This window comes from Lethenteron reissneri, chromosome 25 (assembly GCF_015708825.2).
Source record: "Lethenteron reissneri isolate LAM-NWPU_2019-01 chromosome 25, ASM1570882v1, whole genome shotgun sequence".
NCBI classification, from domain to species: domain Eukaryota; kingdom Metazoa; phylum Chordata; class Hyperoartia; order Petromyzontiformes; family Petromyzontidae; genus Lethenteron; species Lethenteron reissneri.
Genome location: NC_083803.1, coordinates 6731649 through 6747988, shown reverse-complemented (window position 1 = coordinate 6747988; position 16340 = coordinate 6731649). Strand labels below are relative to the sequence as shown.

Here is a 16340-nt window from a genome sequence, read left to right as displayed (position 1 = left end):
GTTACAAATTCTGCAGCATTTTGAGATGTGTAATTTGCATGTATGACACAAATTTAAATTAAAACGCGATTATATTTATACTTGAGAAGTTCTGATAAAAGAGTAAGTGAACCCATCCCCAAATATGTCTCACTAATTTTCAAGATTGTGGTCTCCATCTCTCACAGTCCTGCAATATCAGTCTATTTGACTCCTGTGTATGAGATGATCTCATTGTTCCATCTCCATGGTTTTCGACCTCTTGGGCGTGTACCTTCTTTGGTTGTCATTTCACTCACCAGTCTCATCCATTGTGTATTGCTCAAGCCCACTTACATTCTTAACATTCACCAAGATGCCTGATATTTGCATTTGTTATTTCACCAATGTGTTTTTTTTCTGTATCTGTGTAATTCCCAGGATGCATCTCTTTCATGCATCTTTGTGTACTTTTCCAGATTTTGTTCCATATTCTTTGTCAGAGTCTAAAATGTTCTATGTCATATGTCATGGCAGGTAATACTGATTGAGCACTCTCTTGTTTAGGAACATTGGTATGTTGCATTTCATTATCAAGTAAAATATTTCCAAAAGCACCGCACTCGACTCTCGCTCTGGTCTAATTGTCATTATTTTGATAAAAATCTACCTTAAATAAATGTCATAGATATACATACTTTCTTGTGTTTTAAAGGTCATGTCCCTCAATTTTCTTTCATTCAGGAAATACTGTAATATGGTTCCATCTCCCTTAAAGGGCTTTTATCTGAAATTTACCAAACACGTGTACTTTTTGCTGCATTTATGTGCCCATTGAGTTTAACACGTAGGCTTTCGCGACCAATGTTATTCATAATCAACGTTTTTGGGTTTAGATCGCGTTATTTATAAATGTGTCGTAACCCTCCACCACCCGACACGGCCAATCAGTAAAAATGTGTCACGTTGACAAAGACAAATAGTTCACTGCTTTAGCCCACCGGTGTGTTGAAGCCACAACATTTACAATTTGATTATGCCCATTGAGTGTTATGACATTCAATTATGTTGTGTTCTCTAATGTATTTCTTTATTTTACTATTGTTTTGACAGAGTTGTTCATATTCCATTTGTTTTATACTACGCTTCTCCATCGTTCTTTTCATAGTTTCAGATAACTTGTTCTCTTTTATTTTTTTTGCCCCCTCTCCATTGCACTGTCCATTGCAATGTAAGCTATCTTATTATTTAAAATGGTGACATCCATTTCATAATTTTGGATTTCTAGCCTTCATCAAATTATCAAGACCAACTTGATCAATTGTAACGTCTTTTAAAGTCAATTACCATCAGCCATTATCGATCCTTTGCTGGATGAAGGTCTCCATAAGCCATCTTCATCTCTTACGATTCTGGGATACAGCAATCCACGGGTCACATGCACACGAGCTGACGTCATCACTCTGTCTCCCCGTGCATCTCTTCTCAGACCCGTTCCATCCCTACTCTTGTAACTCAATTATGTTTGGTCATCATTCCTTTTAATGACGCGTCTGCCCAAGCCCACTTATGTTTCTTAACAGTTATAATTACGTCTTTTAACTTGCGTATGCGCTCTAATCCACGCGTTCCTTTTTCTGCCTTTCAACGTAATTCCAAGGATATCTAAAGTTACGCATAGCAAGTTAACCACACTGCAATTACGATACTATTGTTTCACCAATGGCATACCATGCATGTCAGGATTTAGCAAAAAAATATATGAACATATAAATTACTGAAATTCCGCGTTGGCATGGGATGAATGGTCGTTTGAAATAACAAAGGCGACACGGGCTTTACGTTGCTCAGCGGGGGATGTAAGATTGTCCAAGTGGTGGGCGTGGAATTCCCAGCACTCTGAAAGCGGCGTGTGCCGTGGGAGGGCTGTTCACATGAACCCGGGGGCGCCAGGACACGCCTGCGAGCACACGCTGCCACGCGGCTGGCAGATGGTCCCAGGGGACAAAAGACAGCAAGCCCCATTTGCAATCACACCTTAAAAGTGTGTCGGTAAAAAAAAAACCCAGGGGGGGCCACCTGGAATGAAATCCCAACACAGGCGCCAAAAACACAGATGTCGAATGAATGTGTATGTTTTACTAGAACTGCTTTCATTAGCAAAGGTGTCAAATTTAGCACATCTATGTGTCTCCAGCCAGCTTCCCTCCAGAATATGCACGTGATTATAAGAGGGAGTTTGGGGTTAAGCACACTCAGTCAACACCTTTTTGGAAGTTTACAATCAAAGCACCTGCACGGGGAATTTTAAAACAGACAACTAATATAAATTGTGGCAAAGTGTTAACTGCACAGCAAGGTTTGTAAATTATGTGAAGGTACATATATATCTTCTTGGTTCTTTCGGTAAAGTCACGTAGAAGGGAGATAATAAAAATAAAACATTATAAAATAATACAATTCTCACTGAGAATTTCACTGAGAGTTGTATTATTTTATTATGTTTTATTATTATTATTTTATTATCTCCCTTCTACATGACTTTACCGAAAGAACCAAGAAGATGAATCCCTGCAGTCACGAAAGCTTACTTTATATGTATTTTGTGCATTATAAACAGAATATTTTTTACAGCCTTTTGTAAATCCACTGTTACACAAAGGCCTCGCCAGTCCCCACACCATATCGATAATTTTGGTTGTTTGACCATACTTCACCCCATTGCTCAGTGCAGAGGCAGATCTAGGGGTTGTGGTCCTGTAATTTAAAACCTTTTAAATAGAGCACTACATAAATAATAATAATATTGGTCGCGAAAGCCTACGTGTTAAAAAGGTTATCTGGTAAAAATCAATACAACACCAATATTGTGGGTCAGTGTGGATTAGTGAAGAAGGGCCAGAACTGGTTTGCTATTTAGCGATGAAATATAACAATAGGTTTACCCTTTCTGGAAATAACTCGCCACTGATGTTAACCATGGAAGGTAATCAAACTCAGGTCGCCGAGTTCATACCGCAGAGAGAAAACCACTGCTCCACCACTCCCTATACACAAATCATTTTAAACGCAAAATATTCTGTTGCGTAATGGAAAATTCCATGAACACATTATGTTCGTGATCAGAATCTGGATTTTGCTGATTAATTTCTTGTTTTCATGTTCTTATTGCGACAAAACGCGAGCCCGATAAAATACACCGATCGACATTGGTGGAGGGGAGGGGAAGAGTTCAAATTATGCGGGATGAAATCGTACGAATTGGCATATTCTGTTTACATGACAAACCTTACTAATTGGCTGTGTCGGGTGGTGGCGAGTTTAAGGACACATATATTTACGCGATCTAAACCAAAAAAAACTGTATTCGGGGGGGGGGGGGGGAAACTGAACCATACCCGGGGGACATCTGGGGAGACCTCCATGAATTTCCTTCTTCTTTCATTATTCATATAGGTGCCGTGCATACATATTAACTGAATAAGCCTCAGTGGCAGCAATCTTGGTCCAGATCGTGGGGCTTGCCAGATTTATGTCCACTTCTGTGAAGGGACGTCATCGGACAAACACCTGTTCGAGAGATTCTTGGTCACTGGTCTGGTGCAGGCTCATTCACCGCCTAACAGGCGGTAGACCTCTGACAGTCTATATTTGGCCTTCGGCACTTCTCACAAGTCTATGATTGGGTGGAGTTATCCGCCTAGGTTCTTATCTGGGTCTTCCATTATGGCGTATCTAATTTGCAAGTCTCTGAAAGAATGATAGCGAGGGATATTATATTTCGCCTGCACTTCTTTTTTTATTAATGGATTTCATGTTCACGGCAATAGTATGCACACGATTGCCATTTTTGAATTCCTTAAAATGATTATTTACTTGTTTCTGCCATCACTAACATAGCATGTTGATACAAAAAAAATTGCTCTCATATACTATAGTTTTCCGTTATGATTGAAATAAAGTGCTATACTTTCCACCGAAAGAAAAAAGAAGCACTGGTAATATAAATTTTAAAACATTGCAAGACCAATTTTTTTTATTTCTAAGCAGATGAAGGCTTCAACACATTAAGAAAATCCGTGGTTCATGTAATCATGACAGACATAAAACTAACACATTATGAAATTACTACATGTTGGTATGGCATAGTTACAATGCAATGTTTGTCAATCAAATGTATGCAGTCCCGTAATAGGCGATCGATTGCATCAAGAATGCAAAATTTGTATTTTCAACTTTGAGTGTCCATCAATTGTTCTGGTGGCTTGGGTGAGTATCCCATGGGCTGAACGTAAGGCACATGAGGTTAAAGCTCCGCATCTTTTGTGGCGTCTCTCTCTGGGCACACGCGTGCATCACTGCTGCAGCCAGTAACGGCAGATGTTCCTCTGGGAGTACAATGAGAGCTATGCAGAGGCCATGCCGTTCCCACCAGCCCGATTGGTGGCTCAGTGGTGGGAAAATCTGATGCACAAAAGCCCTGAAGATGTAATCTCTTGCCTCGGCTATAAAAGCACCAGAGAAAGAGCTTGCTTCTTGCTAATGAACGCACACTTAGTGTCAACACTGTGTAAACTATACACAGGGAAAATGACTCCCAGTTGAACATGTGATATTTTATCCGTAATTGTAAAAAAAAATTGCGTTTATATTTACAATTCATTGATGTGCCTTGAATTATAATTGTGAACTGCTAGACCATAATTTGTAAAGAGTAACTACACAACACCTAATTCAAATGTAAATATTGCTTACAATATACTGTATATAATGTATTATTATTTAATGTAACGCAATGAAAAGCATTCAACTAAAAAATATATAACTTATGTAGATCCCTGGGGTTTTATTAGTCATAAAAGCATCTCAATATTAACAGGATACACATCATGATTACCACACAGTGCTGTGAATAGTTCAGAAAGTAATCACATGGCAATAACGTGCCTAAAACCGAGATTCATTTATTTCAAACATTCGAAGATATAAAATTAATTGTTTCTTGCACATCACAAAAAGACATTTCAAAAAGACATTTCAAACGGAGCACAGCACACTGCTACCCCAGCGTGTCATCCAAGCTCTTAATATGTCCCATTAGGCTCTATAAATATGAAATATAGTAACATGAATAAAATAAAATACACGTCAGCACATCTGGGATACAAGGATTGGACATAAACTCAAGTGGTTTACATTTAAATTGCGATGGTGGGTTGAATATGCTCAAGTTGTGAAATATATATTTTACAAAATATGTACCCATCATTAAAGACTCACAGTAAGATTTCCACAAACAAAATGTATTCCGTATGATTTAAAGTATATTGTATCCGTATATAGTGTACTGTACCTGTAAGAATGAAACCTTCATTTATATTCATTGTAACCTCAGGGAAATCTTTAAAAAATGTGGCAAATGGCGGTAAAGCAGACTGTTTCGTGGAGATTTACTGTACTAAATGTGATTCCTGTCTACATTCTAAATAATGTACACTGGTGTAAAAGGCGCAGGGAATGTGTCCACAATGAAAGAGGAGGGCATGTGTGATAGACTTAGCTCTTTCAAGTAAGCTTTGCTTTACAAGTAGACTCTTTAAACAGCCACCAGGGATGCATCGATCTTCATGAGTGGAGAATGGGAATAGAAGACCCTTTCCACAAGGCCAAAAGCAAATGTTATCCATTATCACACCAGTGTTTAAGTCATGTAGATACATTAAAACTGAAGGACTGTATTGGAAATTATAGAGCAAAATCCAGATTCCTCACAATACACTGCATAAATAACTGGTTGTATTCTTAACAATTCTTCAAAAAAATCTCAACTTTCCCTTTTCTGGCAGAGCGATTAATGTGAGAGGGTATTAGAGAGATTGAGTGGTACAGAAAACACACCATCTCCACTTTCTGCATGGCTTCAAACGTGTGTTGAGTTACAGTGACGAACTTATAAGACATTAACTGCAGCATTATCCACGGCCAAACAGCGCTGAAATGTGCAACTTAATACATGGGCATTGCATTCAACAAGTCACGAGTTAGGTAGGATCACTTCGTTATATCACCGTGTTGCATTACATCGTAAAGATGTGTTGCAACAGCCAAGGGCAGTGTTGCATTCAATAATACCAGCATAAAAGCAACCATTTCCTGTTCACAGAGCAACTTCTTCGTGCGCATGGAAAGTATCTGTAAATTAAACGTCTAGGTTGACGTTTCTGAGCCATGTGATAGCTTCGGGAGTAAAAGTAATACCGTCCAGTCCGCCCGAGAGCGGGCATAGAATGCAGCTTTTCGTGATATGGTTGATCGTTTGGTTTGGGTGGCCGCGGTCACACTGAACTGTGAGTCATCTGTGGGTTTCCAGTTGTGTAAGAGGTGTGTGTAACAGTGACCGGTCGCTGTTCTCAATCGGTTGATGAAGCCACCACAGTTATCTTGGCAGATCAAAGCCATATGGAGCAGTGGTGGAGCCTTCGATGAGGCTTTTATTAGGAACCTCTGCAGAATTCGACTGCGTCCGCCAGTTGACCCTGTGTCATCTTATTGTCTCATGCGATCCCAGATTGGTTTCTGGGATTTGAGACGAGTTCGTGGAGGGTCAAGCTGGTCTCGGTGTTTCGGGAGATCAAAATGTTCCCAGAGATCGGATGGACGTATCTGGTCATTCTGAATTCTGTCAAAAATCCACAGGTTAGAGGCAGGTGATGGGACGCGTTCCAACATAAACATCCATTTATTCAATAATTTCCTCTGGTAAATATTCATGGTTGACTCTGTCATCTGAAAAGATATGGTTTATACGTTTGTGCTCATGCATATGCACGTCTCCAATACACATTTCTGAAAATATATTCTGTTGCTGTGTATCTCTGTCTGACTCTGATGATTTGAGTGTTGTTTATTTCTTCATGCAACTTCACCTACCCTCATCCGATTTAAATCATCGCCACGCCTCTCATTATTCCGAATTTTCCCTCCCATTGTTGCCAACTCCTTGAAACCTATTGTCCCCGAACGAACCTCAAAGTCGTTAGATGTCGCTACATAGACCAAGAGTAGTCAGAATGTGACTAGACAATTTACCAAGTGCCTTTATAAGACGTAGACAACTGATACAGGAACGTTAATACATAGTACGATCAACCATGTCCAGAGACAATTTACCAAGCATTGACTGACAAGTAAACTCGCACATAAATAATGCCTGGAAGAGCTCCTAAATCTGTAAAACCAAATGGTTGTAACGTTACAATCTGTAATGCTAGCAACGCACATCCCCCCCAAAAAACACTGTAGTATTGTTTAACATGCATAGACAGACACAGGAAGGTTCATAATAGATGTTTAGATCGCGTAAATATATAAACGTGTCGTTAAACCCACCACCACCCGACACAGCCAATTAGTGAGGTTTGTCACGCAAACAGAACGTGGCCAATTCGTCACTAGTACAGCAACACCGGTGTAGTGTATAGTGTAGTGTGTAGTAGTGTAGTGTATAGTGTAATGTATAGTAGTGTAGTGTATTGTGTATAGTAGTGTATAGTGTAGTGTGTAGTGCAGTATACTAGTACAGCAACACCGGTGTGTTGGAGAGCCAAGCCACAACATTTACAATCCGAGTACGACGTTTCGCCAGTAATTACAACTAGCTTCATCAGGCGACAGCCAGATTCGTGGAGAAGTCCACCTGGGAAGGAAGATTTTAACTTAAATTATTCACGACACGAATGAGGGGCCCCTCCCCTCAGTCCCCCTCAGCCCCCCTCCCCTCAGTCCCCCTCAGTCCCCCTCCCCTCAATCCCCCTCAGTCCCCCTCCCCTCAGCCCCCTTCAGTCCCCCTCCCCTCAAACCCCCTCAGTCCCCCTCCCTTCAGCCCCCCTAAGTCCCCCTCCCCTCAGTCCCCCTCCCCTCAGCCCCCCTCAGCCCCCCTCCCCTCAGTCCCCCTTCCCTCAATCCCCCCTCAGCCCCCCTCCCCTCAGTCCCCCTTCCCTCAACCCCCCTTAGTCCCCCTCCCCTCAGTCCCCCTTCCCTCAGTCCCCCTCCCCTCAGTCCCCCTCCCCTCAGTCCCCCTCAGCCCCCCTCCCCTCAATCCCCCTCAGTCCCCCTCCCTTCAGCCCCCCTAAGTCCCCCTCCCCTCAGTCCCCCTCCCCTCAGCCCCCCTCAGCCCCCCTCCCCTCAGTCCCCCTTCCCTCAGCCCCCCTTAGTCCCCCTCCCCTCAGTCTCCCTCCCCTCAGCCCCCCTCAGTCTCCCTCCCCTCAGTCTCCCTCCCCTCAATCCCCCCTCAGCCCCCCTCCCCTCAGCCCCCCTCCCCTCAGTCCCCCTTCCCTCAGTCCCCTCCCCTCAGTCCCCCTCAGTCCCCCTCCCCTCAGTCTCCCTCCCCTCAGCCCCCCTCAGTCTCCCTCCCCTCAGTCTCCCTCCCCTCAATCCCCCCTCAGCCCCCCTCCCCTCAGCCCCCCTCCCCTCAGTCCCCCTTCCCTCAGTCCCCTCCCCTCAGTCCCCCTCAGTCCCCCTCCCCTCAGCCCCCCTCAGGCCCCCTCCCCTCAGTCCCCCTCAGGCCCCCTCCCCTCAGTCCCCCTCCCCTCAGTCCCCCTCCCCTCAGCCCCCCTCAGGCCCCCTCCCCTCAGCCCCCCTCAGGCCCCCTCCCCTCAGTCCCCCTCTCCTCAGTCCCCCTCCCCTCAGCCCCCCTCAGGCCCCCTCCCCTCAGTCCCCCTCCCCTCAGTCCCCCTCCCCTCAGACCCCCTCAGGCCCCCTCCCCTCAGCCCCCCTCAGGCCCCCTCCCCTCAGTCCCCCTCCCCTCAGTCCCCCTCCCCTCAGCCCCCCTCAGGCCCCCTCCCCTCAGCCCCCCTCAGGCCCCCTCCCCTCAGTCCCCCTCCCCTCAGTCCCCCTCCCCTCAGACCCCCTCAGGCCCCCTCCCCTCAGTCCCCCTCAGGCCCCCTCCCCTCAGTCCCCCTCCCCTCAGTCCCCCTCCCCTCAGCCCCCCTCAGGCCCCCTCCCCTCAGCCCCCCTCAGGCCCCCTCCCCTCAGCCCCCCTCAGGCCCCCTCCCCTCAGTCCCCCTCCCCTCAGTCCTCCTCCCCTCAGCCCCCCTCAGGCCCCCTCCCCTCAGTCCCCCTCCCCTCAGTCCCCCTCCCCTCAGCCCCCCTCAGGCCCCCTCCCCTCAGTTCCCCTCCCCTCAGTCCCCCTCCCCTCAGCCCCCCTCAGGCCCCCTCCCCTCAGCCCCCCTCAGGCCCCCTCCCCTCAGCCCCCCTCAGGCCCCCTCCCCTCAGGCCCCCTCCCCTCAGTCCCCCTCCCCTCAGCCCCCCTCCCCTCAGTCCCCCTCTCCCTTGCCCCCTCCCCTCATCCCTGGGAATTCCCCACGCGGCGTTGTTGACCAATAGGAGACGTCGACGCTGATCTAAACATCACGTGGCGCCAGCAAGGCGCGCTGCTATTGGCTGCGCTATTTATAGCGCTCGGGAAAACCCAGGCGGGCGAGGCGCTTTGATATTGCGACGCCGTTTAGCCCGGTTACCCTCGTCTCTTTTTTCTATACACTATCTCTACCATCGTTACCTTCGTTACGACTCGTCGGTTATCTTCACCCTCGGCTTCCTCGTCGCTCTATCGGCAGCACAGGCGAGCGTCCAGGCGATGTGCCCGGGCGATGTTCGCGGCCGCCGCTGTCGCCGCCATCGTCGTCGTCGTTGAGGCCTCGGGCTCGGCTTGGAGTCGGCGGTGAAGGCGAGAAGGCGACACAGGGGAGAGGACACACACAGGGGGTGGGTGGCAGGAGGACCGAAGGGGGAGGCCACGGGCTACGGTGGAGAGGAGAAACAAGGACAAGGAGTGGCCAGCCAAGATGAGCGTCTCTCGTGGAGATGCCCAGGGCCGCCAGGCCTCGAAGTCGGCCCCTGTGGTGGACGAGGCGTGCGATTCCGGCATCGGCTCCTTGTGCGAGGCGGACGTGGAGAGCATCAGGGCCGGCGTGTCGCGCCTCGGGGTCGACGGCACGCAGGCCTACGCTCCGCTGGGCACCCAGGATGACGACTGCCGCCGTGGAAACGAAACGGGCACCCAGCCTGGCACCCAGCCTGGCACGTACCCGGGCTCGTACCTCGCTACCAGCATGGACTCTTGTGGCGGTACATTCTTGAGCACAGACTCGGCCATCAGTTCCATGTGCGAAGCAGACCTCGAGACGGAGCTGAGGAGGGCAGCTGTCTCTGGCAGAGACGTGGATCTGCGTGAGGTGGAGAGAATCTCCGACGAGAGCACGGACATTGAGTCGGGGGTCTGCGGATTCGGCTGCTCCGCACAAGAGAACGACCGCTGGGCAGCCGTCATTGCTGCGGAAGCGGACGAGGATGGAGACACGTAAGGCCACACGCAGTGAGAGTGAAGAATCAGAAAGGGTTTTATTCGCCATGAAAGTTCGCACAGACAAGGAATTTACTTTGGCAGGAAGGTGCATACATTCAACATATAGGAATCCTAAATCTTAAATAAGATGTGTGGTCGTATTTGTAAGGCTGCGGTGGGATGTGTGAATTCCGAAATATAGGAACTCGGTTTTACCATTTTTACGGGACTTGTGTTGTTTGTAAATGTCCATTAAAAGCATTTCGTAATTTTGTACGCACTCTCAGGTTTTTGCATCAAGCTATAATCCACGGAGCGCCGGATATCGCACTGCACGTACTCTACAAGGACGTGAACAGGTGTCTTATCGATCAGCAAAACTATTTGATGCAGGTAGTGTATTTGTAAAATACCCCAAATTACTCGTGTGTACATTACCCTTTTATCTGGCAACAAAACTGACACCTTTTTTTACAAGGAGTCATGTTTGCATTGACCACAATACCTGCGGTCGGAATGCAAACGGAAAACACAACTCTTGATAATGTATGTGCACTGTCCTTGAAATTGATTGGTCCACACCCGAGACAGATTTTCTTAGAGCCGAGTCTCACATGGTGTTGGACCAGATATTATACGCGTTCTTTTGTTGTTTACAAAACTCGTGTTGCGCGATTTGGCCAGGAGGTGGCAGTGCTGAACGAATCGATTTAATTCGTGCTTTTTTCCCGTGTTGCTGTCCTGTACTCTTCGTTTCCTCTCGCATGAAAAACTCAATCACTGGTCTAACATCTAAATTTCGAACCTGCAATAGCTGTCACGATACTCAGAGTTTCCTGGGTAAATTAATTGCATGATATAAGTGTACATGTGCAACCCTTTTGTGAATCCAGGACTGGATGGGGGCATTGCCATTGCGGGATCTTGGAGTTTATTTAAACTTCAACAGATACCTGGGAACAGATAACTACAGTATACCATTGGATTATAATGCACTGCTGCTCACAGCATAGCGCCACCACCCTGTGACAACCCGTCGTTACTTGATGGTGACCAATGCAAAAAAATGAGACCGGAGATCCGGTTGAACTCAAATCCATGTATTTCTGCTTCTCTTTCAGACACCACTTCACCTGGCTGTAGTAACAGACGAGTGGCGATTGGCACGGTCGCTGGTCCTTGCTGGAGCCAACATGTGTCTTCAGGACCTGCGTGGAAACACCCCACTGCACCTGGCTTGTGCACATCAGAGCCTAGAAGCCGTTTGGGCACTGACTGATCAACTCTCTCCCGATGAGATACCCATCAATACAACAAGTCCTATAATTGTCCCATCAAGCATGGAGATACTGAACTACAAAGGTAAGAATTAAGGCCAAACAAAAACATGATATTTCTGTAGGCTTTGTACATGTATGAAAAATACATTACAACCTGGGAACTGATGTAATTTTGTTTAGTTATTTATTAGTGTTGTGTTGGTTCCCACATTTCAGAGACATCAAATTCCTTAAGTGCAGTAAATAAATAATGTTATGGTTTTAACAAATTTTGCGATGTTTGCTTTTTGTAGGATCCACATGCTTACATCTGGCAGTCCTGAACTCCAATGTAAAATTAGTGGATTACCTCGTCAGAAAAGGAGCTAACATTGAAGCAAAGGTAAGGCTTAGCATTTGTCACGTAATTATTTTATAATGACACCATACAGTGAACTCGCAATTTATCTGAGAGGAGGAATGTCTCAGATAAAGTAAAAACAAGGATAATACATTTGCAAATTAGGCATAAAAAGACCTAATATGTAGAATATGGCATCATTGTATTGTTTCTAGAAGTAAGCTCTCACCGAGTCACAAGTGAGGAGCAGGTAAAAATAGAACAAGGATGTTCGGCAAAGGTATGGATGACTTGGCGTATTTTATTTCCTTTTTTGCAAACGGGGTTTACGCAACCTGGATAATTTGGGTAGGGGAAATTTGGAGGGAGGGGGAGTGAGAGCAGTATAATTAACATGTAACTAGTTTAATGTGATATTTTCAAAAGTTTATCTCATGCATACTCTCAACTGCAGGATCCCAAGAGTGGCCGGACAGCACTGCATATGGCCGTGGAACAGGATGACAGCCTGATGGTGTCACGTCTTGTCGAGCTCGGGGCTCAGGTCAATGCCATCATGTACAACGGATGCACTCCCCTGCACCAGGCTGTTGGGAGGAGGTTGGCCGATTTAGCAAAATTGCTAATTCGTCTGGGAGCAGACGCCACCCTACCCAACCTGGAGTACGATTCGCCACTCGACCTCGCCGATGATCATGGGGTGCGTAATGTGCTTTATCAACAAGTCTTTGGGTTGCAAGTTGTGGAATTATGCAAACTATACTACAGTAGGAAATAATGAGTCATGGGAAGTTTCGGTAAATATCTTGTAAATGGTTGTCATGAACGCCTGTGTATTTTCTAAAATGACTAGTTAATTTACATTTAAGCCTGTTTTAACTAAGTATTAATATGATTGGGGGAAGTGGTTGTGCAGTGGTTTGCGCACAATACCATAAATTCTGCTGCCCAAGTTCACTTCCTGGCCACAGATAACATTGGTGATGTAAACCGCGTCAGTCGTTGGGGTGATTTTTACCCCGATTTTTTGCCATTCTAATGTGTATAGGTGAACATGACACGGCAGTCATGGGGTAACGATATTCAAGTACATGCTTGCTTAACCATGTAATTAGGTACAGTTTATTTTATGTACATTGTTTATAAGTTCAGGTTAATACAGTGATGTTTAAAGCGATGTAAATATTTACATAAACAAATTGTCACTTTTCTAGTCTTTAAAATGCATGTTGTTAATTCTAAATCTCTTTGCAGATGTCCCTGTTTGCTTATGATGACTTGACAATTGAAGGCCACCTGGTGAAGAACACTTTTTAATTAATCGTGTTTTGTTACTTACATGCCAAACGTCTCTGAAGTACAACATCACATCTAAACTCGTTGGATGGAGGTATCGGCAGATATGTAAAAATGTTGGATATGAGAATGACAGTTACACCATGCATAAATAGATTGCTGGACAAATACATGGCAAAATGGTTTAAACTGGGATATATGATTTTCTGACCTTTTACAAGTAAGTGCATGTTTGTGAGATGAGGAATATTGTATATTTCTACATGAGAAAGTCAAATTTGTTGCACCATGCACATATTTCACTGGGTGGGGCAGTTGATTGGTCCAGGTAGATGTGATGGTTGGATATTTACACGTCATGTACAGTACTGCTTAATTTAGCAGAATTTTCAAGAGATCAACAAATCCACCCTAAAACTCGGTTCATTTTTTACTGGAGCATGCATGTGAATAGCTCGCTCTAGGTCCAGTACTTTGCACATGCACACTTGTCGGTTTGAAACGTACGAGTGATATAACTTTATCTAAGGCTGATTTTACCATTTCAATCATAGCTTATAACTTAATGCATGTTTAATGGTCATTTAGATACTTATTTGTTTATAAAATATAGGTTAGAAGTAATACTATAATTTGGTTATGTTTAAACTAGATCTCATGCATTGAAAATATCGCAATTTGGGATGTATTGCATTACACAATACTTTGTTTTTATATGTACAGATTTACATTGCTATGATTCACACCGCATGCTTCAATGAAATTGGTATGATTACAAGTACATAGTTATACCTCTAGTCTGTACAGGTACATATAAGTGATTAATTAAACATAGTACATTGTTGTATTTATGACTATATTATTCCAATTTTAGTACACAAACGTTGCATTTACTTATTGACCATTTTTCACAAACAATTGGATCAGCATTTTTTCGAAGGTAATGGAAAATGAATTGTCTACCTTTTTGTGTAATATTTACTTTTAAGCTTACATTTTTCAGTGTTTCGCTTGTCCGTAAAGACAACGAATTAGGTTTTTATTCAGTAGTTTATTTTGCTCCATTAATTTTAGCATGTTTTAAATGTAATAGAGTACAATGTATATATGTGAGTTGAACTTCTTTCGCACTATACATAGCCAACCGTACTAATCGGAGGTGTGGGGGAAGGACAACAAACTAAACACAACGCAGTTCTAAAGAAATTAGTTTTCAATATAGATTTAAAAGTACATAGCTCGTGGCTTCTTAATATCGGAAGGAAGAGCAATCCAGACGGCTGCAGAAGTGCTTCTGAAAGCGCGATGAAGTGACCGTCTGTTCGATGGACAGCCAAAAGTTGCGATGGTTTATGCTCCTTGACAATGGACACGAAGTGGACAGTTTGCGTATCGAGTCGTAGATCAACAAAAGGGCTGTACGTGTGCAATAGCATGGCTCACAATACCAAACTGTTAATAAACATTCTTTTGAAATTGCGTGCACCATTTTATTTTATTTAAAACACACTACAAACTTGATATTTAAGATGTACAATAAGTTGCTATACAGTATTACCAGATGCTTAAATCATTGCAGTTGGATTAATTAAAGATGAAAATATCACGAAAACCGCATACAATGTGCCTATACTGCTTGGATGGGAACATGCACAAAAAATTAGCATAGGCTGCGAAGCTGTAGGATGGGCAGCAGAGGGCAGTGCAGTAAATTGGACTGCTATGTGCCAAAAACTGATCCAGCGTTCATCCCTCACGTGGTGTGGAGGCCTTTATCCAGCAATGGATCAACAAAAGGATTGCACGTAATAATTTAGATTTACAAAGTACCATGCATATAAATGTGGAAACTGAAAAGTAAACGGGGAGAGACTGACTAGAGGCCTTATACCTGCTATAATCACCCAGGAATGTCTGTCAACGCTTGTGACGGCACGCCACATCGATCAGCTTAATTAATATTCATGAGCAGGTGTCCTCCAAATGGATACCCCCCACCAATTAATAATCATGAGCGGGTGACGTCACTATGGAGTACTCCCCCCCCCCCCCCACTAATAATCATGCGCAAGTGACGGCACTCAACATCGAACAGCCACCCTCAATAATAATGAGCAGGTGACGTCCTCCAAATAGACACTCCCCCCATTATTATTACCTACTATAATGAGCCAAGAATGTCTGTGTGCAACGCTCATGACGTCACTTACGTCGACCAGCCCCCCCTCATTAATAATCATGAGCATGTGACGTCACTCCACATGGAGCACCCTACGCCATTAATAAGCATAAGCAGGTGACGACACTCAACATCGAACAGCCCCCCTCATTAATAATCATTAGCGTCTGACGTCACTCCATATGGGCGACCGAGGCGCCTCCCCCCTCCTCGACGTCAACTCACAACCCTCACTACAAATGCAGAACCCTCATGTTACGCAATCTCCGTAAAGCTGTTGAGACATCAAAGCAAAAAGGACGTCATGATGAACAAGGGATTATAACCTTTAAATGAAATAGGTCTGTGTCACCGCGCCCTTACAAATTGCACACAAATTGGTGGAATGAATACATCACGTCGCGGTCTGCTTTTCGCTTGCAAGTTTCAGATTTACTGCAATACACCCGTCCTTGCACGGGCAAAAGGCGAGTTAAATAGGTGTCTTCAACCGGGACTTAAGTCTCCATCGATTTCGAGTTAACCTCCAAGGGCAAAGAATTCCAGAACCTGGGCGCCACGCTGAGTCGGGCACGATCGGGAGATCTCAATGGAGTGCAGCTAAATTGGCTCCTGGATATATGGAGCAAGCCAAATTAAAGCCTTGCACAGGAGGGAAATCTTAAATTCAATGCTGATGTGAACTGGAAGCCGAATGCAGAGGCATGAGCATAAGTAAGTTCTGATCCTGAAGGGGAGTACGCGTGAACACCCGGGAGGCTGTATGTTGGACAGTCTCCAAGGAGGATATACTCGGGGCTCCGGAGAACAAGGCATTGCAATGATCAAGACGGGAAAAAAACTAAAGAATGATCCAGTCTCTCAGTATCTTCAGAACAAATAATGTGGCACAGACGGGCAAATTTGTCTACATTATTGAACGTTATCCTCGCAACGTTTTGA

The 16340-nt window shown here is 44.9% G+C and overlaps 1 protein-coding gene across 2 annotated transcripts; it reads left to right on the top strand.

Moving 5' to 3' along the window:
- Window positions 1-9416: 9416 nt before the first annotated feature.
- On the top strand, window positions 9417-14695 carry LOC133347116 (NF-kappa-B inhibitor epsilon-like). Of its 2 annotated transcripts, XM_061559100.1 has the most exons (6): window positions 9417-10318; window positions 10591-10696; window positions 11425-11665; window positions 11877-11965; window positions 12378-12623; window positions 13178-14695. In XM_061559100.1, exons 1-6 carry the CDS (start codon window positions 9804-9806, stop codon window positions 13238-13240), a joined length of 1260 nt encoding a protein of 419 aa, XP_061415084.1. In that variant the 5' UTR covers window positions 9417-9803; the 3' UTR covers window positions 13241-14695. The 2 variants fall into 2 exon arrangements, with proteins under 2 accessions (XP_061415084.1, XP_061415083.1); XM_061559099.1 differs by lacking the exon at window positions 13178-14695 and having other exon boundaries at window positions 12378-13156.
- Window positions 14696-16340: the final 1645 nt, after the last annotated feature.

Excerpts from the sequence above, each read along its gene's own strand:
- LOC133347116 (XM_061559099.1), top strand. The coding sequence starts at position 9,804 with ATGAGCGTCTCTCGTGGAGATGCCCAGGGCCGCCAGGCCTCGAAGTCG. Across the intron at positions 10,319-10,590 it reads GCGGACGAGGATGGAGACAC|GTTTTTGCATCAAGCTATAA; the intron begins GTAAGGCCACAC and ends ACGCACTCTCAG. Across the intron at positions 11,666-11,876 it reads GGAGATACTGAACTACAAAG|GATCCACATGCTTACATCTG; the intron begins GTAAGAATTAAG and ends TGCTTTTTGTAG.